Genomic DNA, 21671 nt, shown 5'->3' with positions numbered 1-21671 from the left:
TGAGATTTTCATATATTGTATGTAAACGCACTGATTGATACATGAGATGATCTTTAGGAGGAGCCCCCATGTTGCTGCCACGGGGCATCAATGAATCCAGTTGTGCCCATGCCTTTCATGTGCTTGGCACTCCTAAGCCTATGAAGGGCCCCACATTTGTGTGTTAATGCCAAGGCTTTAAAGCCAACTGCGTCCTGGGGACACGGGAGATGTGAGGGTGTCCACCTACACTTCTGGGAACGAGGGTCACAGAAAATATGGCATGCAACTCAGACCGAGTCAACGTATTTTGTTCAAATGGTGTTCAAAACTATTATGAGCTGTCTTTCCGTTCAGAGCTCTAACGTTTGCCCTTTCTCTAAATGGGCCTGTTACACTGTAATCCTGCCCACAGGGGTCGTCATGACAATGGAGTTCCCTGACCTCTTGTGTGTGCTTTGTGTTTCCAGGGCAACGTCTGGGAGCAAGTGCTACGTGTCCCCTTCATTCTGGAGATGATCAGCGCCATCCCCTTCATGATCACTGTGAGTGGAAAGACATGCGCCACTGAGCACCAAAAGCACTCACCCAAAAAAAAAAACCCCGACTTCCCTCCACCTTAGTGGAATACACATTTAGTACCTGCTGCTACAGGATATGTCACAGTAGGCTTCCACTTTTCACCTCTTTGCAAGAGAAGATCACATATGCACTCTGTTGTTAAAGAAACCTAAGTAGAAGTGATGTGTTTTCTCCCACTTTCTGTTCCCACAGGTGATTTTGCCGTCCTTCAGAAATCTCTTTATCCCCGTTTTCCTGAATTGCTGGCTGGCCAAACATGCTTTGGAGAACATGATTGTGAGTCAAGCACCTTCATTAATCATCACCATGCATTTCATCCACACATTTGTTGGACTGAAAAAACAAGGCACTCTTTATTCAAGCAGACAATACTATTAGGCCTGAACAGGCATACAGGAGTACATTTTATCAACTGACCAAAACTTTTTCATGTCACCAAATAGACAGCCATTTTCAAAGATTTATCAGAAAAGCGGACGCAACAACTAAAACTCAAGTAATACCCACAAAGTAATGTCTATGTCAACTGGCTTGTGTCATTGCACACAGCATTTCGTTTAATATCACGCGTTATCTTTACCTAATGGTCATTTGCCCCTTTCTCAGAAATAAGGCATTTTTTTTCAAATAACAGGAGTAGAATGTGTTTTTAATTCAATGTAAGTGATATGTGTTTCCTCAAAACAATTCGGACAGCAGTCATATATTCATGTCAGGGGATGTGTGGGCCTCAATCGCTTTGTGCAAAAGTTGTGGGCAGATCAATCCAATCCAATTATCAATATTGTCAGTACTAAGAAAGTTCTACGATTGGATCTATGCTATTGTCCTGTGATCGATACTTGGCGTGCCATGGGTAGCCCTTTGCTCCCTAACCCAGCGCCCTCAGCCACTCCGTTCGATGTTTGCCTGAGTGTGAGACTGGCAGGCACACTTTTAGCACATTTCCCTATCTGGCCTTATGCTGCATTCTGACTGCCAGCGTGAAAAGAGGGCCAAATCTATGTGCCTAACCCTACCAGAAGTGGCAAACAGGAAGCGCAGCAAGGTGTGGACGTAATTATTTTCGCTACAGATAAGGACAATGCCAGATGTCATTTGTGTGGTAAAGTGGTCTGCTCCTGTTAAAACACCACAAATTTAAATAAAATCATGAAAAAAAGCTTACCCTACAGAGAGCAACAAGGTGGAACCAAAAAATGTAAACATAATACAGTCCCTGACCAAAAACCTGTAAATCTGTTGTCACTATGTCAACAGAGCAAATGAGGGACAATTGATACTTTATTTGCATTATTGATTTTATTCTTAAAATATTTTGCAATGAAGGAACTTTAGTTGTGTTGATGACATTGTTATACCATATTGTTATGTATATGTTGGGAGTAATGAAATATTTCACTGCAGTTGAAGGATCCCTTAACTCCTAGGGTCATAGCAGCACCACTTCCTGTGGTGTGTCTTGGGCAAGTACAGCCTGGCAGCGCCCATCCCTTTTCAGGCTGTTTTTAATGTTTGGGTTTGAAACAAATTGATTTCAATGGTTACCTAAAGCAAGAGAAGCCTCCTGATTTAAATCTGATACAGCACCTTCTTTAGCTGGTCACCTTTGTTTTTCGGTGTAAAGCGTCATCTGCTCTTCAGGGATAAGCGATAGCTTGGCATTTACGGGCAGCGGCATGGGACAATATCAACACCAGATTATAAATATCTGGGGAAAAACAATTTTGTTCTAAAATTTTGAGTACATTATTTATTGCATCACTCATGGCTTTCATATTTTTGGTAAAAAAACAAACTTTGTGGCGATGGCATTACGTCATTTGCTTTTCTAGCATATTAAAGGCTATTTGACCGGCAAAGGACTTTATGTTTAATATATTTTTGTATCAATATTCGAACGATTCATGTATTTAAATCAACGAATAACTAGATGGGTAAAAAATGAAACAGTACCTTCAAAAAGAAAAACATAAATACATAAACAATTGAATAAATAAGCACTATAAAAACGGCTGAATTGTTAAATTAATCTAATCGAAATTCACAAATAAACTACAACATGTTGTACACTTGACATAATCTATAGTTCAGGAAAATGAACTAGTATGGTTGTAACAAACAGTCAAACGTAGACGACTGAAAATAGGTCAAGGGCTACTACCTTAGGGTACAGCAAGACATTTGCATTTTTACATTATTTGTAATGGTCAACATCAGTCATGTAAGCCTACATCGATCTGTGTGACAGGACAAAAACGTGCATCCCTATTTTCATGTCATAGCAGTCTACCGTGCACATCGGTGCAGATGATGTAAATAACAGTTTTAACCTTTTTCTTTACTGACAGAAAAAGAGGATGTTTTATTGTCACAAGTAGATGATGAATTGGGCCATGTGGGAGAAAGCTGTTATTTAAGGAAATATTCTTCCTCCTCTACTGCAGCAAGCCCATGTCCAATCCATTTAACCTGAGCAACGCACCTCTAGGGTTCAATTCCTTTTTTGCTTGTCTCATCTAACACATACTTTTTGTTGTTGTTGTTCCCGCTCCAGAATGATCTGCACAGGGCCATCCAGCGGACACACTCGGCCATGTTCAACCAGGTGGTGATACTCATCAGCACGTTGGTGTGTCTCATGTTTACATGGTGGGTACACGCACCGACTCCAGAGCCAAACAATGCAAAATGACAGGGACAGAAGGTGATTTCACAGCTAAAGGGGGTAGAAAGACAAATGGGCAGAAGAAAAGTGAGCAGATAATGGTGCGTTGATACTTGCAGCAAGACAGGAACAGAGTGACAAATACAAAAAGATAATTATTGACTGTGAGTGCAAGATAGCTTGTGATTGTTGCAAAACTGAGCTGAGCTCATCTTTAATGGTCGACTGCAAAGTCAAGTCATGTCAAGTCATGCTTTATAATTATGAAAATCAGCAGAAAATAGTTTATTATTACATAGAATACTACAATGCAGGCTTTAACAGTATACAAGTATATATGAGTATTTATATTACAAATAACCAAAAAGAAGCAGCATTGTGACGAAAATACAAATATAACAGATTCATCATGAGGACTATAATACCTTCCATCTCACAATATTTTGAAAATGAGTTCAAAGTATAACAAAATACTTCTAATGACAATGACTGTTTCAGAACAAAAGTCAACAAAGTCAAACCAAAAGAACAAAATGTGACAAAAATACAAATACTGTATAACAATATCAACAAGACAACTTAAATGCAGTGGTTTCCAGTGTTATAAGGTGCACCCAAAAACCCCAATTTTGCCAGAGATTTGAAATGCACCACATAAAGCCGGAAATACGCTAAATACATTCAAAAATGCATAGCTACCACAAAATGCTTCTACACCGATTACAGTAATCCCTCGGTTATCGCGGTTAATGGGGACCAAAACCACCCGCGAAAAGTGAAAATCCGCGAAGTAGTGACGCACCTTCAAAAATGCTTAAAAAAAAATATATATATATATATAGGTATTTTTTTTAATTCTTTTATTTTTTTATTATTATTTTTTTAGACCCGTGAAGCTCTGAACCCGCGAACGTGGAACCGCGAAGTAGCGAGGTCCCACTGTATTAAGTGATGTATTTGTTTTAGTTGACGAACCAGAATCCTAACATTCATGTTCTAAGAAATACGTTCTTCTGTTTTCTTTGCATGTGCCTTATAGTTCAGTGTGCCTTTTATCTAAAAAAAAAATCTTTCACAAGTGAGTATTTTTTTAGGGTGCGTTTTCTAACCAGGTGTGCCTAGTAGAGCGCAAAATGCTTTACATTTAAAGTCAAAACGCAATTGGATCGAATTTGAAAGTTATAATGAATGTATAATTTTGCAACCTATTTACAACATTATTATGGTGATAGTTAAATTGGGAAGACTGTATTGATCTTATAACAATAATATTAATCCAATCCATGTACTCGCTCGGTATCAATGATATTGATATTTGTATTTATCTGCCCACTCAAAGCATGTAGTGGTGTTATACTACATAAAAGTTGTGTTTCAACCCTGGTACACCCAGTAAGGGCTAAGAAGTGTATAGCCCAGCATGCTGCCTGCCTATGATGTTCTTCTTACGTCTTCATCAAAATAGTATCTGCGGCATCCAGCACCTGGAACGGGCCGGCAACAACCTGACCTTGTTCGATTCCCTCTACTTTTGCGTGGTCACCTTCTCCACGGTGGGCTTTGGGGATGTCACCCCGCAGATCTGGCCTTCGCAACTGCTGGTGGTCATCATGATCTTTGTGGCCCTCATTGTGCTTCCAATCCAGGTGAGAAAGACAGGAAACAGGAAAAAGCATGGATTACCAAAGCGTACGCACCAATACAAACAAGTCTCCAAAGACAAGATTGGCTTTTGAAAAGTATGCCTTTGACTAAAAAATTGAATCTCACACTTTGCCTGGTAAACTCGTTTTAGCAAAGGTTACATTGAGACAAGCACATTGAGTCAAGTCATGTTCATTTGTATAGCCCTTAATCACAAGGAGTCTCAAACTGCTGAACAGACCACAGATTATTGAAATCTACAGACTATTATTACACCCTCACCTGATCTTAAATCTTCATGAGGGCTAGGAAAAACTCAATAACCTCAACATGAGGAAAATGGAGAAACCTTAAGAAGGGACAGCACATGAGGTAATCCCGCTTCCAGGATGACCAGGCTGCCATGGATGTTGCAAAAACAAATAATGCACAGATATTGTCAACATAAAATCTAGGTCATTCCTAAGCTATAGAATAGATGTGAATTTTAAGCGTTAAATCAAACAGTTCCACTGAGGTTGCAGATCGAATCTCAGGGGGCAGAGAATTCCCCAAAAGTAGGCAAAGGACACACTGAACTGGTTTCCAGCCAATCGATTAATGTGAACAAGGCATTTTCTGGTGCATAGCTGCTGAGGAATTACATAACTTTGAAGTCTTGGCTTCAAACCATCATCATCATCCGCATCATTGCAAAAGCCGCAGGGTTGAAAGCTTGGGAAAAAAGTCGCAGCTTATAGTCCAAAATCTATGGTTTTCAAAAAAATGTTTGGCCCCCCCAGTCCATCATACTTTAACATTTTTTTAAGATGATATTATTCATACAATTTTACGATTACATTTTTCGACCTATTTCCATTTTAACCCTACAAATAAACAATTGTGATGTAAGACCCACATTGTTCCTTTAAAATGTCACGTGTGTACGTATTTGCTATCTGGCGCCGCATTTCTCAAATGCCAAACAATAACAAAGTCATTGGAATAAAATTTCTCCTATTACACGACAAGTTCACGACCAAAATTGATGCCAGGTCCCGTCGTTCTCTTTACAGTAATTACTGCGCTCTTCCATAAATGTCCATTGACATTTACATTTGGGCCAAGCTTAGTTTTGACCCACATGAATCGTATTTATGCACATGTGTGGGCCCTGTCATGACCTACACTGAGTGAAGTTTAGACCAGTGTTTCGCAACTGGTTGCCTGGGACCCGAAAGTGGGTTGTGGATGCGTTTTCAGTGGTTTCCAGGTGTTTCCAGGTGTTTGCCTTGGCAAAATAATCCAGGGTAAAAGAAAATAACGAAGGGTCAATAACACTCCTTAATAGTCCCTGTTGTGTTTGTTGTGTTTTTTTATAGCATTTTATTGTGATATCGTGCGTTTTATTTCCCCTTTCTGCCTATAATAATGAGTTTGCAAGAAAGTTAATCATAAGGAAAAGAAAAAGATGAAAACAGTGACAACGACGTCCAAGTCGAAATAGGAAACGATTACGAAATACCAAAATGGTGTATGAGTGTATGCCATTGAAGCACTGCTGAACAGTAAATGGTTTCTGTTTTTAGGCTTTTACCAGTATATTATTCTTTATTATCTACATGATTAAATAGTTTTGATGTTTAGGTATATATTTTCAAAATATTAAGGTACAAATTTGTTTTAGAATGTGGCTATTTTAAAGCAGTTTTTGGTGGTTGCCTACAGAGATGTAGGCTTGTATGCCAGTTTATACGGTACTTGAAGTTGTTCAAGTTTTGCTGGTCATTTATTTTGGAGGGGGAAAGGGTTTTTATTCTACTATCTCTGCTTTAAACTGTACAATTATTTCCTTTAATAAATTTGTTTATTTCTTAATGTGGGTTTGCGTCGCAGCCTGTCGTTAGGGTGGAAAGGTGGGTCCTGAAGTCAGAGTCGTTGAAAACCTCCGGTTTACACAACATCAAGATTGAGCTATTTTTTTTCCTTTTTCTCAATTAAATCCGCTACACATTTTGCTCTTGCTCATACCTTTACCTCTCTTTGTTGTGCTGTTGAGAACACAGTAAGTTATCGTGATGTAACTTCGATTTTGTCTTGAGCTTTATATTGTAAAGAAATGACAAAAGGGTTGACTTAGATGGATCACAGCTTTTCAAAAGGTGCAGACATCGTCTGAGCATAAAAATCAATGGCATTTATCGACATGACCACCCACGGCAAAGGACCATGTAAACAAATTGTCGCTTGACTCCTGTTGTCATGTGCCCTGAAATTTTGATTTTAGAATACAAGTCACAGTTTCTATATCCACCAAAAGACTCCGTTGTCCTTATTAATATATTGATTTTTCAGTTAGATCTGCAACTTTGAAGATTACCAGAAACGAAAATGCAAAATGAAGATTTGTAGTTGTAGCCTGTTGCCATATTCAGCAAAAGGCTGATATCATAGCAAAAGAGAACGGGATTCTGTGGAACCGATAAAACATTTCACCATAACCCCTTATAGATTTTGTAACAGAACGTATGTGTTTCTTAAAAATACACCATCATGTTGACTACTAATGGTATCACGTCCATGTATTATCAATCCAATTTATTGACCTTAATCGCAAACTACAATTTGCTTTCAGCTATCTGAACATTTCAGGACCCAAAAATTTTGAAAATTCAAAATGCAACTACAAATTCTTCAACTGCAGAATCTGGGTGGGTTAAAAGTGTGAATAAGAAGCGGATCCCATAAATGATTGTGGGGATTTATTTAGGATGAAACGCTAAAACACACATTTTTGTACTAGATTCTTCTTTTCAAAACAGCATTTATGAGGGCAGCATGCCTAAAAAAATGGGGGCAGACTTTTTTTTTCAATTGTATTGTAAATTGTAAATGTTGAATTCATTGTCCCCTTGTATCTGGATAAACAGAGAAATAACAATGAAATGTCAAAAACAGCAATTGCTGTGGATTTATCCAAGATAAAACTTGCACAAAAAAAAAATATATGTATATACATATACATATACATATATATATATATATATATATATATATATATATATATATATATATATATATATATATATATATATATATATATATATATATATATATATACATATACATATATATATATATATATATATATATATATATATATATGCATATACATATATATATATATATATATATATATATATATTATATATATATATATATATATATATATATATATATATATATATATATATATATATATATATATATATATATATATATATATATATATATATATATATATATATAATGTAAACGCTTGAGAGTTACATTCTCATTGGCTGATGAACAAAAACATTCAATAAGAACCCGTCACAAGGACCACTGGGTTCGGGAGACTATCCCATCTGTCTTCAAGCAGAAGACAGAATACACCCCAATATTGCCAGCCAATTACAGAACACACAAAGACATGGCAACAATTATTTACACCCATTATTTTACATTAGGACAATTTCACACCTGCCATGCCAGTTTTTCTATTGTTGAAGAAAACCACATTAACATGAGGAAAACCCACCGAGGCAAAGGAGAAGATGCAAATTTCACACAGGAAAGTACTAAGAAGTATTTCACCTGACCTGGTGCTAGTTTTTAGTGTCTTATGGAAATGATTCATCAGGGAACGACAAGAAACTAATATTGATGACACTGTAAAAAAATGCGTCAATGAGCATAGTACTGCAAAATATCCCACTCATTTCATTATGGACAATTTCAAGCTGATTTGCACCCTGAAGCAATGTTGAATCTACTGCATGGCTTTTGCCAAATCAATTGGGGACTCTCCGCAGCACACGGCCTGTTTTTCATTGCCTGTTTGAATCTAAGGGGCCGGTCACACAGACATTTGCGGCTGAATCACGGCCAGAAATTTCTGACTTTGAGGCGGACGCTATAGGACGCATTGAGATCGCCATTCAGACGAGTTACGGCAGTGCATAACACGAGGTCGGAAATTTGCGCGCGGGTGGCAGCGCGAAAAAATTTTGCGCTGTTCAAATCTTGAGAGCGCGTGGACACAGCCTTTCACGAGTTTATCGAGGCTGGACCGCGGCCGTAAACTTCTAGCCGTGAAGCAGATGTCGTTGGGCGCTGTTGGACGTTTTGAGACCGCCATATCGACGAGATAGAGCAGTGCTTTACTCGCGGTCGGAAATTTTCACGTGGTTGGCCGCGTTCAAAACTTTTGAGCTGCTCAAAAGTTTGAGCACGTGTTAAACCGCGTGCCGCACACGTGGTCAACACGAGGTAATGACGCGGAAATGACGCGGAAATGACGCGGAACGACGTGCTCTGGCCGCGGCCAGGGCGTAGTTACACATGGGTAGGACGGGAAATTTCAGCGGGTAATCGTGGGCGGAGCATGGTAATAGCATGTTCTGCGCCTGTATCGCGGTGTTATTACGTGAAATTAGCGTGTTACGCGTGTGACAGTCAAACGCCTTTCTCCGCGTATATACAGCGCGATTTGCCGAGCACACCATTGTGCTCGTGACGTCAAGGGGGTGAACATGGATCACCGTCAGCGTAGTTTCTCTTCATTTCGAATAAATCTTTCGGTGCATCAACAATGGTCGTAGCAAGGCTTTGATGCTAGGTCCTTAGTTTGGCTAACGGTGCATTCGCAATGATCGCAGCAAGGCTTTAGGGCTAGGACCTTAGCTTGGCCTTTTGGCTGAGAGTAAGTGTCCCGGCTCCTAGGCTTTGTAGCGTATTATGAACTGACCGATAACGGATAATGGATAATGAATAACGAAGATAGAACAATAACCCTTAAAAACCCCTATAAAAAGCCGGTGCATTCGCAATGATCGCAGCAATGCTTTAGGGCTAGGACCTTAGCTTGGCCTTTTGGCTGAGAGTAAGTGTCCCGGCTCCTAGGCTTTGTAACGTATTATGAACTGACGGATAATGGATAATGAATAACGAAGATAGAACAATAACCCTTAAAAACCCCAAAACCCCTTTTGGTCGAGAGTAAGAGTCCTGGCTCCTAAGCTTTGTAACGTGTTATGAACTGATCGATAATGAATAATTAGAAAAATAGATAAAACAATTACCCTCAATAAACCCCTCCCTGTCAGCGTAGTGATCTCGTCTTAACCCATATTTATTTCTTGACATTTCTTTTCAAGATAATAAAATAGCTTGAAATCTTGATATTCACGGGTCTGTGTCTAGAGCGTTTATGAATTCTACAGCCCGATAAATACATTCCTGCCGAGATTTGCATTTCCTCGCTTCTCCAACTATTTATACCTCGTTTTATCTCACTTATAGGAAATGTAATGGCGAACATATAACCAAATTCACTTTGTTTTGCAATCGTTGGGAATGTAATACAACATAATCCATTCTGTCTTTATTTTTATTGTGAACGTAATCGAACGGTAAATCCTTCCCCCCTCGCGTGAACGCGCATTCTGCTGCGCTTTCATCAGAAGCGATCGTATTCTATATTAAACGCTTATTAAAACAATAAAGCGAGCTAATTATAATAATTGGGAGATCCTAGTCTATATAACGTGTTTATTTAAACAATAAAGTGCGATCGTATTCTACAAAATGCGTTTGTTAACGCGGATGAAAAGGTCAAAAGCAATCGCAGCAGAATGCGCGTTCACGCGAGGGTGTGGGGAGGGTGTGTTGCGTAGGAGTCGGATTTGGGCACAACACCGGCTCGGGAGCTTTTATACCCGTGGTCCACACGAGGAAATGACGCGATGAGGAAGCGGAACAGTCGCCGGCTTTTTTTTTCCGGCCATACCACAGAGGAACGGCGGGTTGTCAAATTTTGCGGATTTTCCATCCCGGGCAACCACGGGCAAAAAAAAAAACGCAAAATTTTAGCCGTGATTCAGCCGCAAATGTCTGTGTGACCGGCCCCTAATGTCTGTCTGCTTAGTATGTTTAATGGTATCTTGATAACAGTTCGAGCAGCTGGCCTTCCTGTGGATGGAGCGTCAGAAGTCCGGTGGGAACTACAGCCGCTACCGGGCACAGACGGAGAAGCACGTGGTGCTGTGCGTCAGCTGCCTCAAGATCGACCTTCTCATGGACTTCCTCAACGAGTTCTTTGCACACCCTCGTCTGCAGGTACGTCTCCAACAGCTTTAGGTGGTACTTACAAACGTGGGCTAATTTAGGATGGTTTTAAAGAAACATGTTCATGCTTGTAATCTCAGAAAATATATTCATCATTCATTTTCCAACCATACGGGTGCTTACACTCACTCACCACCCATTCCTAGGGATACTTTTTTGAAAGACCAATTGACCTGCCGAGTATGTGTTTGGGAGATGGGAGAAAACCAGAGAGCCAGGAGAAAACCAACGCAGACACTAGGAGAACTAGCAAACTCTACACAGGGAGGCCGCTAGCTGAAATTGAACCCAAGACCTCCCAAGACAGTCAAACAACCTAACCACCATGATGAAAATTAAATCTCAAATCTCAGTTCCATCCATCCATCCATCTATCCATTATCTTCCACTTATCCAGGGTCGGGTCGCGGGGGCAGCAGTCTTAAAAGGGAAGCCCAGACGTCCCTATCCCCAGCCACCTCCTTCAGCTCATCCGACGGGATCCCGAGGCGTTCCCAAGCCAGCCGAGAGACATAGTCTCTCCAGCGTGCCCTGGGTAACCCCCGGGGCCTCCTGCCAGTGGGACATGCCCGGGACACCTCCCGAGGGAGGCGTCCAGGAGGCATCCTTATCAGATGCCCGAGCCACCTCAACTGGCTCCTCTCAATGCGGAGGAGCAGTGGCTCAATACTCAGTTAACATGGCAATTTCGTAGCTATGTCCCGCCAATGACATTTTCAGTAAACACTGAAGGGCTATTATTCCAGTAACTAACCATGATAAGTGAAATCCAAAGAGCAGATTTTCTGTCTATTACATTTTTTTTAATTGATCACACTCTTCCCACCCTCTCAACATATGGTACACAATAACATAGACACTTTCTTACATAAAAACCTGTACGGACAATGTCACAGCAAGTGAAAAAGATCTGGGTCTTTCCCAACCAATGAATCCCAGAAAGGTGACTGGTGCAGATGAAGTAACAGAGAGGGGGTTTTGCCATGATCTTCAACTAGTCCCTGTCACAAGCTACTATTCCAGCTTGCCTTAAAATATCCATTGTCATTCCCAACCCCAGATGTCATCAGAGTTCAGCTCAATGTTTACTGCTAGATCATTGACTTTCTTTCCAACCGCCCATAGGCTGTGAGACTCGGCCACCACATCTCTTCCATCCTAAAACTGAGGACTGTCTCCCCAAAAGCACGTGTGCTGAGCCCTCTGCTGTTCACTCTTTAAACCTGTTCAACACCCCCACCACCACCCCCAACACAGTTGTAAAGTTAGCCTTGTCTCTAATGAGAATAAGGTGGCTTACAAGGAGGAAGTGGAGGCACAGAAAATGTGGTATTTGAAAATAAACTCACACTGAACACCACCAAATCCATGGAAGTCATACTCAATTTCAGGAGGACAAGCACGGATCCAAGTGCACTCATCATCAATAGACATTATGTAGAGAGAGTCATTCTTTTATATTCCTGGGAGGGCACATCTTTGGTGACCTCTGCTGGTCTGCCAACACCACAGCTATCATGGGAAGGCCAAGCAGCAACACCACTTTCTGAAAGTGCTCAGATAAACCTGGTACAGAACCTGCTGGTGTCCTTCTTTAGACAGGGGAGAGCATTTTGGCATACGGGATCACGGTGAGCTTGGCTGCGGACAGAAAAACCTTTCAAAATATCATCAGCACAGCCCATAAAATCATTGTCTGGCTTTCTGCCTACTCTTGAGGACATTACCAACTTGAAATACGGCAGCAGAACCAACAACATTACGAAGAACCCCTCTCACTCTGGCCTCTACCTCTTTGACCTACTTCCTTCTGACGGGTGGTTCATGTCTCTCAAAAACAAGGACTTACAGAGACAGTTTTTTTCCCCTGGGCCATCCCCACCTTAAACAAGTGCACAAGACTGAAGAAATACATATCTTGCCAATGCATTTGTATTTATATTTTTTTCAGGAATCTTATTTTGGAAATATGTTGCTGCTAATGTCATCGCATGGTTTTCATCTAGTATTGTTCTGATGCGCTGATGACTTAGGCCAGTCTCCAAGCCCATTTATCCTATTTTCCTTTTTTATCTCGTTTTTCTCTTTTAAGATTGTTTTACTGAAATGTTCATCCTGGAGTGGCATGTATTATAATCTCATTGTAAAAAAATAAAAATCACACTACACTTTAAAAAAAACACAAGTGTGTCCAGAAAAATCGATGTCCTGTGCAATACTTGAACATACAGGGAATTTCAGAAAATTGTTCCAATGTGCTATTTGGTTATCCACAAGGAACCATGTGACAAGACTAACTATGTTAGTTTTAATTATACAGGATTAAAATTAACTGATTTCCTGAAAAGACATTTTATCAACTACAATTATTTGTTGCAATTTAAACAAAGAAGGTACAAAAATGTATATTGGTTTAAGAGTTTTTGAGGCTGTGATAAATAGATTCCTTGAATGTGTATTATGTCTATTATACCACATGCATATAATGTTGCCTCGATTGCAAGGATGTTTGTCAAGAAGTATTGTTATTTTCATTTTGATATAAGTCTGACAATTTATTTTCCTCTGGGCCTTGCGACAAATGAGAGGATTGTGTCCTGTTTGGGAAGTCATTGATTTGAAAAGTGCTATATAAATGCAGATCATTTCATTTTCATTTCATTTAAGATGTGCTTTTATATGTGTTTGCAGGATTACTATGTGGTGATCCTTTGCCCGGCAGAAATGGATGTCCAGGTTCGACGAGTACTTCATGTTCCCTTGTGGGCTCAAAGAGTTATCTACCTGCAAGGGTCTGCTCTCAAAGACCAGGACCTGATGAGAGCCAAGTAAGTCCTCATTGCCACATATAATATTTACAGCATACACAGTTGAATGAATGCAACATCTTGTTTATGGTACACCTGCTTCACAGTGACTGACTTTAGGTCCCTTGTTCATTCATCAAAGATACAATGTTTTTGTCTGCTTTTCAAGTAAACCAACAAAAGCTTTGCTTCCAGTGCATTCCCTTGACTCTCTCCTTCTCGCTCCTACTAACCACCTGCAGGATGGATGATGCCGAGGCCTGCTTCATCCTCAGTAACCGCTTTGAGGTGGACCGTATTGCTGCTGTACGTTACACTTGGCTTCTCTAACCCTTGATTTCGCCTTTTCAAAAAGCCTTATATGAATGAATGCCTGCAAATTATTCTTGTAGAGCAAAGACTAACTGAAAAAACATCTCAACTTATGCGTAGATAATTATTTGTATATTCTCTACAATGCAAGTAAATACCCGATTTAAATTCACACCTTTTAGTGCTTTTTTGTAGCTCCACGGTGTTAGAGCAGCAGATTTCAAACTATTACCCATCAATGGCAGAATGTGATCAAATGTATCACCCATGACTTCTTTTAAGTCATGTCTGACCAGATAATGGTGCTTATATCAATAGTAGGCATGTCACTATGGAAAATTGGATGTCATTGTTATAATATACCGCTTTCTCTAAGTTTTAAGAAAACAGGTACAATACCGTATTTGATTTATGTGTTTTTTTAATATTTAAACCTCAAAAAGATTTTAGATCATTCATCAAACCAATTTTCATATCAAACAGAGACAACACAAGGAAATACAAAATGCAGTTTAGAAATGTTGATTCCATTTATTGAAGACACAAAAAATCCAAACCTGTCTGGTCTTATGTGAAAAAATAATTGCCCCTTAAACCTGATAGCAAGTTGGGCCACTCTGGCAGCAATAACAGGATTCAAACGTTTTTAGGAATGAGTCTTTCACAATGCTGTGGAGGAATTTTGGCCTTCTCTTCTTTGCAAAATGGTTTTAAATATGCTTCTTTGGAGGGGTTTCAAGCATAAACTGCTCGTTTAAGGTCACACCACAGCATCTCAATTGGACTAAAATCCGGACTTTGACTCTGCCACTCCAGAACCTTCATTTTGTTTTTTTTGAGCCATTCAGTTCTGGACTTGCTGGTGTGTTTCGGATCATTTTCCTGCTGCATGATCCAAGAGCGCTTGAGTTTGAGGGCACAAATTGATGGCTGGGCGCTCACCTTCAGGACCTTCTGGCAAACTCACAAATTTATTTTTCCGTCAACCAGAGCAAGTTGTCCTGGTCGTGAGGCATGAAGGGGGCATATATTAATCATGGTACTGTATACAGTAAGTGTTGTAGTACGCCTCTGAACTTCATGTGGCAACATGACACAAGGTCATTCCAGGGCAGCTACAACACAAAAATTCTGTGTGAAGTATTGTGTACCATTGGATTGCACCGCTCAGTAAGTAGTTAAAGAGGATTATTATTTGAGGTCTGCAATCTGATTCGGTTAATGAAAGTGTGCAGCTCCATGTCACTCTGGTGTCACCCTCACTCCATCAATTTCTCTCTAATTTGATCAGGATCATCAGACTATTCTGCGGGCCTGGGCGGTGAAAGACTTTGCTCCCAACTGCCCTCTGTACGTACAGATCCTCAAACCTGAGAACAAGTTCCACGTCAAGTTTGCAGGCAAGCATAAAAAATGAGAAAAATGATCAAATACAAATTGGAAAGGACAAAAGATTGACCACAGATAAGTTAAACGGAAACAAAAAAAGTCAAAAGTATGAGATTTGAAGAAGTGCAGAAGGAATATTAGATCTGAGACATACAGCTGTAATAGAAAATGTTATTTCCTCATTCGTGTTTCTGTCCTTTCCAATTGACCAGGCTGCCACCTCTGTCAAACACGGGAGATGATTGTGCGTGAGCCGCATTCTAACAAGACTGTCTGCTCAGAGACAAAAGTTTTGTTCAAGCTCTTAAGAGTGTGTTTCCAAAGAAAATCCGTTCATTTTCTTGCCAATATTGAGAAGCAGCTCAATGAAGTTAGTTCACACAACTTCACAGTGTTCACAGTAGTTTTTCAGAGGGGTATGTTGTATAATTATGGTTTCATGCTGTGGAATTTGAGATAAAAAGAACGAAAAGCCAAAACTCCTACATCAGAAGGATTTGAGGACACTTTTGTTGAGGGTTGTTGGTAATTAGCCTCAACAGTTGATCCATGCAGTGCTTTTTCATTGATTAATTTACCCAGCTAAGCCCTATGATGCCTGGCCAGTCAACAATGAACACAACACAATTACGAATTACGGGACACAGCAATGGCGCTGAGTACATGCAGGGTCTGTGGATTGATTGCCTCACCAGAAGCATTAATCGCTGTGCTGCTTTTGCCAATGATGAGCAATTGTGTGTGGTCACAGCTTCACGCAAACTGCCCTTTTGTCTGTCCAGTTGTGCAACAATGGATGTTCCTGTTGACTAGAACGACAGTTACCATTAACTATTTATGTGATGTTTTATTTGCTTTATAATATATAAATAGGCTAATCGACAGAGAGCGAAGGATATATTCTTACTTAAAGAGCTAAGCTAAGCCTTCATTTTCATCCCAATTTATTTCAATCATGTTTTTGTAGGGTTTGTATGATTGGACTGTAAGGAGCTGTTTTGACCTTTTACAGAATGAAGGCAACTGTAAAAAGGTGAGACACAAATGTGCAAAGATATTTTTGCTTGTTTACCAAAGCAAAAGAGGGTACATCTTTAAAATTCAAAAGCAATTTGAAATTAGAAACATATCATCTTTTGTAATGTTGTTTCTGTTGTTCGGCACACAAAGGAACTTCTGATGATTGCTGTGGAAATGCCAGACACGTAATTCTTTCTACCTGCTACTTAAACTTGTTCTTTTATGTTTCGGATTAACAATGAAACCGATCAATTTTTGCTCCTGTATTGAAAACACTGGTTCATCTAATACAGGGGTGGCGAACTTGCAGGCCAATTTTGGATCACCAGTTGAAAATTTGAACTTTGCAAATGTTAAAGTTTGATATGGCTGCTTCTTCTCTGCAATGGCAGGACTTTAAATTGGGAACAATTCACTGGTGAATGTGGCCAATTACAGTGCATCTGCGTAAAAAAAATTAAATGAAATTACTAGCTCACAAAACATGAGTCGCATGTAAATAAAGTCCACTTACTTGGCTGGCTGCTCATGTTGAAAGCATAGGACTGAGCGAAATACATAACTTTTTGTTTTTTTAAATCAAATTCCATGCGTGAATTTTTAAAAAAAGATATTTGGGACCAGGGATTTTTTTTAATCATAGTTTTTCTTGTAGAAAACCCAATGCGACTCCCCTATGCTCTCGTTTATGGCGGCCTCAAAGTAAATTAAATTTGAGACCCCTGATCCAATGGAGAGGCATGATGCATGCGCTTATTTTTGATACATCAACAAATAAGCAGGGTTGGGTAGGGTTACTTTAACTTGATTACTTTCAATTACTTTTGGATTACTCCAATACCAAATATGCTAATAAAAGACCAAAGAAACTAAATATGAATAAAATGATGACTCACAACACGTGGTAAGCTTTCTCTCCTGGCTTTGATCTCTTTGATCTCCGGCAAAACTAACATAAAATGCGACAGAATAAAATGAAAATAAATCCAAACAGCTTGCCAACATCATTTTTGCCGTTCCATGTATTCCGTTACTCCCCAAGCCTGCACAAAATTTAGTAATTGTATTCATATTTAGTTTCTTTTGTCTTTTATTGGCATATTTGGTATTGGAGTAATCCAAACGTAATTGAAAGTAATCAAGTTAAAGTAACCCTACCCAACCCTGCATTTAAGTGATACATGTATACCTGTTAGATTAATACTGTCATGATTGCTGCTGAAACGAAAATGGATACTCTTGAACTTGGACCTCGCCTCTTAGGAGGGATTAAATTAAATATCCCCCTGACATGAGAAGCTGTGCATCTCAGGTGTGGTCGGATAAAGGTGACTGACATGGCTTGATCCGTGTTTTAAAATATCATCTTAATAAAAAAAAAACATTAAAAATTACGCCAATTTAGAATGGTTAGAAATGAGATACTTTAAGAGCAACTGGATGAATTTTATTTTGAAGACACCCCAGACATATTCTTTGGCCCACATCAACCTTATCATTTACCAGGCATACATTTTATAAAAATGTAATGGTCTTTAATGCCATTCAATCACTTCAGTGCAGCGTAGTATTGAAAGATACTAGTGATTTTATAAGGAAAGACACATCAAAAAAGGATGCAGTGTGTCATTGTCTCTCTCACAAGATCCCCACTGCCCAGGGTTGGCAGCTCGCACTTGCTGACCTCCACAACTGGTGTCCTTTTTGTCTGCAGATCATGTTGTGTGTGAGGAAGAGTTTAAGTACGCCATGCTGGCTTTGAACTGCGTGTGCCCTGGTACTTCAACACTCATTACTCTCTTGATCCACTCCTCCAGAGGACAGTAAGTTTGTTCACCTTGACTTATTTTCTCAAAAGGAAGACACTCGTAAAACCTCATACGACACAAGAAATTGATTAAAAATAACGTTTGTGATATTGTCAATGTTTTATTTGTGCGAGTGTATTTTGCGGCCACATTATATCCAATTTTAAATTGCTATGGCTATTTAGCGAGTATTGAAAACAGCCCTGAGTAGAATACACTCAAACAATACAGAATCGCAAAAAGTCCAATAATCCAATGATTGGACCGAGGTCATGTTAGTGTCCTTGCGTGGAAATGATCAACTCCATTTGCCATGAATTTTAGATGTACATTTTCTTTTGTTTTTTAGAACTGCCCCTCAGGAGGGATTTAAGCAACGTGGGGGTGCGTTTCAAGCCCTTAACAGGTAAGCTGTGTCCTGCAACTGCGTTTGTCATGTGTGTTTAATAAAAACATATTTTACCTCTCTGAATGTTTTTTTTCCCTTGGGATTGTGGAGGAAAAATGTAACACATTTTGTGGCAGCCGAATCTACTTACACATTAAAATCCAGACTTGTCTACAGGTTATTTGGCCAAGGCAATGATTCATGACAAGGATGTAATTATATCATCAGAACTTTGTCAAATGCGAAGCTGTTTAAATGTTTGTTTTAAATGTTTTTTTTTGTCACGAGCCACCCACATTCACACTGCACCCACAGCCTTTCTTTCTTTAACCACCTAGGTTGAGTCGACATCCAAAGCTGTACTCCCCTGAGAACACGGCTGTCTATTTAACTTGTTTCATTGTGGGCACCACAGTTCCAACAGGCTCCCTTTTTGTGTGTATTGATTGACCTGTTGATCCAGGTTCTGTGACAAGTTGTAAGATGATAATTCTCCAGTCTTGGCTAACAAAAATCATTCTCAAAACAAGATTCATGTTGGAATATTTGAGTTAATTTCTTCAAAAGGTAACTCTCGGACGCCACAGCCAATGAGTCCCCCTCCTTGTTTCACAGGGAGGGTGGTGCCTGCTCGGCCGACCAGTGGCATCGAACGTATCGCCGCTGCTCAGCCAATGAAGTGCACCACATTCGTCTTGAGGAGAGCAAATTCTTTGGGGAATACCAGGGCAAGAGCTTCACCTTTGCCTCTTTCCATGCTCACAAAAAGTAAGTGACAGTAAAAGTCAAGAGAATGTAGGTCATGTCTTAACTATATTTGGCATCAGGTACGGTGTGTGCTTAATCGGAGTACGGAGGTTGGACACCACCAACATCCTGTTGAACCCTGGCCCATGTCATATAATGGGAGCCTCTGACATTTGCTTTTACATCAACATCTCCAAAGAGGAGAACTCTGCATTTGTCCGAGGACAGAGAGAGCCATCGTGGGGCAACTCAGGGAGCAATGCCAGAGAAGTTCATCAGAGCATTTACCACGGACTGACCCGTCTGCCAGTGCACAGCATTATTGCCAGCATGGGTCAGTGAGCCAGGATTGGTATATTCTTATTCGACTTCCGTATGTAGTTTCAGGGGAATCTCAATCACACACATAAGTACTCCAAGTTCAAGTTTAAACCCAAAGTACTGGTGTGCACTATACTAGTTTGAAAACAAGAACATATGTAGTTAGGCCCAATTTTTCTCTGAAAATAATTGGTCGTAGATTTAAGATTTCATAGAGAACTGCCACTCATACAGAGTAAGACTAGTAAGATAAAAGATTGCTGATGTACAACTGCATGCCTGTATTCAAAATTTGGAAAGTCCAAAATTATCTTGAGGAGATCAAATTAATTATGTGACAGACATTTGCAAAATTACAATAGTGCTAGCCCTATAGATCAAAGGTCCCCAGCCTCCTTGTACAGAGTTTGCAAGTTCTCCCTGTGCCTGTTTGGTACTCCCCTGGGCATTCCATGAGTCAGACTGTGGCGCCTTTATTTTAGAAAGAAGCGCCAAGGTATAGGGCCCATTAATTAATCCAAGGAGACACTAAAAATCTATCTTACAACTTTTGATGTTTTACAAAGACAGCATGAAGTGGATAATATTTGATTTTTTTAGTTCTCCACACCCTGATGAATTACTATGAATTTGCCATTTTGAAGGCACAGTGGCGATCGACCTTCAAGACTCCAGTGACAGCAGCCCAGAAGGTCCAGACCAAGGGAGTACTGGGCCTGGCAGCGGGAGAGGAAGTCGAAGCAGCTCGAGAACAGAAATGAGCGGGACTAACACTTTGGCCCTGCCGGGCCTGAGTGACTCTGCAGAAGAGAGGAGGCACAGTATTGCACCTGTCCTAGAGTTGGTAGATGGTGTGAGCAACCCTACTTTTGACCTGTTGGGAGACCAGTCAGAAGATGAGGGCGGGGAAGAGAGCAAGGAAGACAGCAACAAAGATGAGAGTGCCCATTGGTGGGGTCAACACTGCGAGTAAGTATTTGAAATGTGTAGTTGAAGTTGATTGCAGTTACTCAACGGTAACTGTGACTATTGACTCAGGTGGGTGAAAGGCTACCCGCTCAACTCCCCATATATCGGTAGCTCTCCTGCTCTCTGCCACCTTCTACAAGAAAAGATGCCCTTTTGCTGCCTACGTATGGACAAGGTGAACTTTTTAAAAACATAACGGTCCGTTTTACATTCACTGCATGGTCACTCTCCCACAGGCTTGTCACCATATTCCATTTGAAGATGCCCGTTCCTATGGCTTTAAAAACAAATTGATCATCGTGTCAGCAGAAAGCGCAGGAAACGGCCTTTACAATTTCATCGTACCTCTTCGGGCCTACTACAGGACCAGAAAGGAGCTGAACCCTATCGTACTGCTTCTGGAGAGCATGTGAGAGGGTCACTTCTATTTTATCTATTTGGTGTGGCTATTTTTGAAAGCAGAAAGGATATCTAATTATTCCCAGGTTTATTGCTGTAAAAATAATTCCTTGCTTTAAATTTTAGTTCCCCAAGGTGGTAAGTTGTGGTCCGCTACACTGGCGAATAATCTGTTCTCTATTTTTAGCTACATTTAACATGATTTGTGACATTCCAAATGCTCTCAGGTTTTCGTGCTCCACAATCCGGCATTATGTGGCTGTTAAAATACCAAAATAGCTTTGTAAATAGCAAATAAAGTTATGAGTCACTCCAGAGTTGTAATGTGCTTGATTTATTTGAGTGATAAACGTTTGTATCGCTGAAGTAAAATTGATATTTTTTTCCTTGTTTTGATTGGTCTAGACCAGAGGCAGACTTTTTGGAAGCTATCTGCTGGTTCCCCATGATTTTCTACACAGTGGGTTCTATGGACAAGTAAGAAACATCTT

The 21671-nt window shown here is 40.0% G+C and overlaps 1 protein-coding gene across 3 annotated transcripts in view; it reads left to right on the top strand.

Moving 5' to 3' along the window:
- The window catches only part of kcnt2b (potassium sodium-activated channel subfamily T member 2b), a 79504-nt gene that overhangs the window by 52907 nt on the left and 4926 nt on the right, over nucleotides 1–21671 (top strand). For all 3 annotated transcript variants that reach the window (XM_088328322.1, XM_088328314.1, XM_088328331.1), the window contains 16 exons: nucleotides 450–524; nucleotides 754–837; nucleotides 3119–3213; nucleotides 4695–4875; nucleotides 10847–11011; nucleotides 13712–13848; nucleotides 14070–14133; nucleotides 15431–15539; nucleotides 18263–18371; nucleotides 18706–18762; nucleotides 19360–19512; nucleotides 19572–19825; nucleotides 20457–20781; nucleotides 20851–20956; nucleotides 21018–21190; nucleotides 21586–21657. In XM_088328322.1, coding sequence (XP_088184448.1) covers nucleotides 450–524; nucleotides 754–837; nucleotides 3119–3213; nucleotides 4695–4875; nucleotides 10847–11011; nucleotides 13712–13848; nucleotides 14070–14133; nucleotides 15431–15539; nucleotides 18263–18371; nucleotides 18706–18762; nucleotides 19360–19512; nucleotides 19572–19825; nucleotides 20457–20781; nucleotides 20851–20956; nucleotides 21018–21190; nucleotides 21586–21657 — 2159 coding nt within the window. The remainder of the gene's footprint in view (nucleotides 1–449; nucleotides 525–753; nucleotides 838–3118; nucleotides 3214–4694; nucleotides 4876–10846; nucleotides 11012–13711; nucleotides 13849–14069; nucleotides 14134–15430; nucleotides 15540–18262; nucleotides 18372–18705; nucleotides 18763–19359; nucleotides 19513–19571; nucleotides 19826–20456; nucleotides 20782–20850; nucleotides 20957–21017; nucleotides 21191–21585; nucleotides 21658–21671) is intronic.

Source organism: Urocampus carinirostris, chromosome 1, assembly GCF_059441175.1.
Source record: "Urocampus carinirostris isolate Australia breed hairy pipefish chromosome 1, RoL_Ucar_1.0, whole genome shotgun sequence".
NCBI classification, from domain to species: Eukaryota; Metazoa; Chordata; class Actinopteri; order Syngnathiformes; family Syngnathidae; genus Urocampus; species Urocampus carinirostris.
The sequence above is the reverse complement of the archived record's forward strand: the minus strand, read 5'-3'. Positions and strand labels throughout refer to the sequence as shown.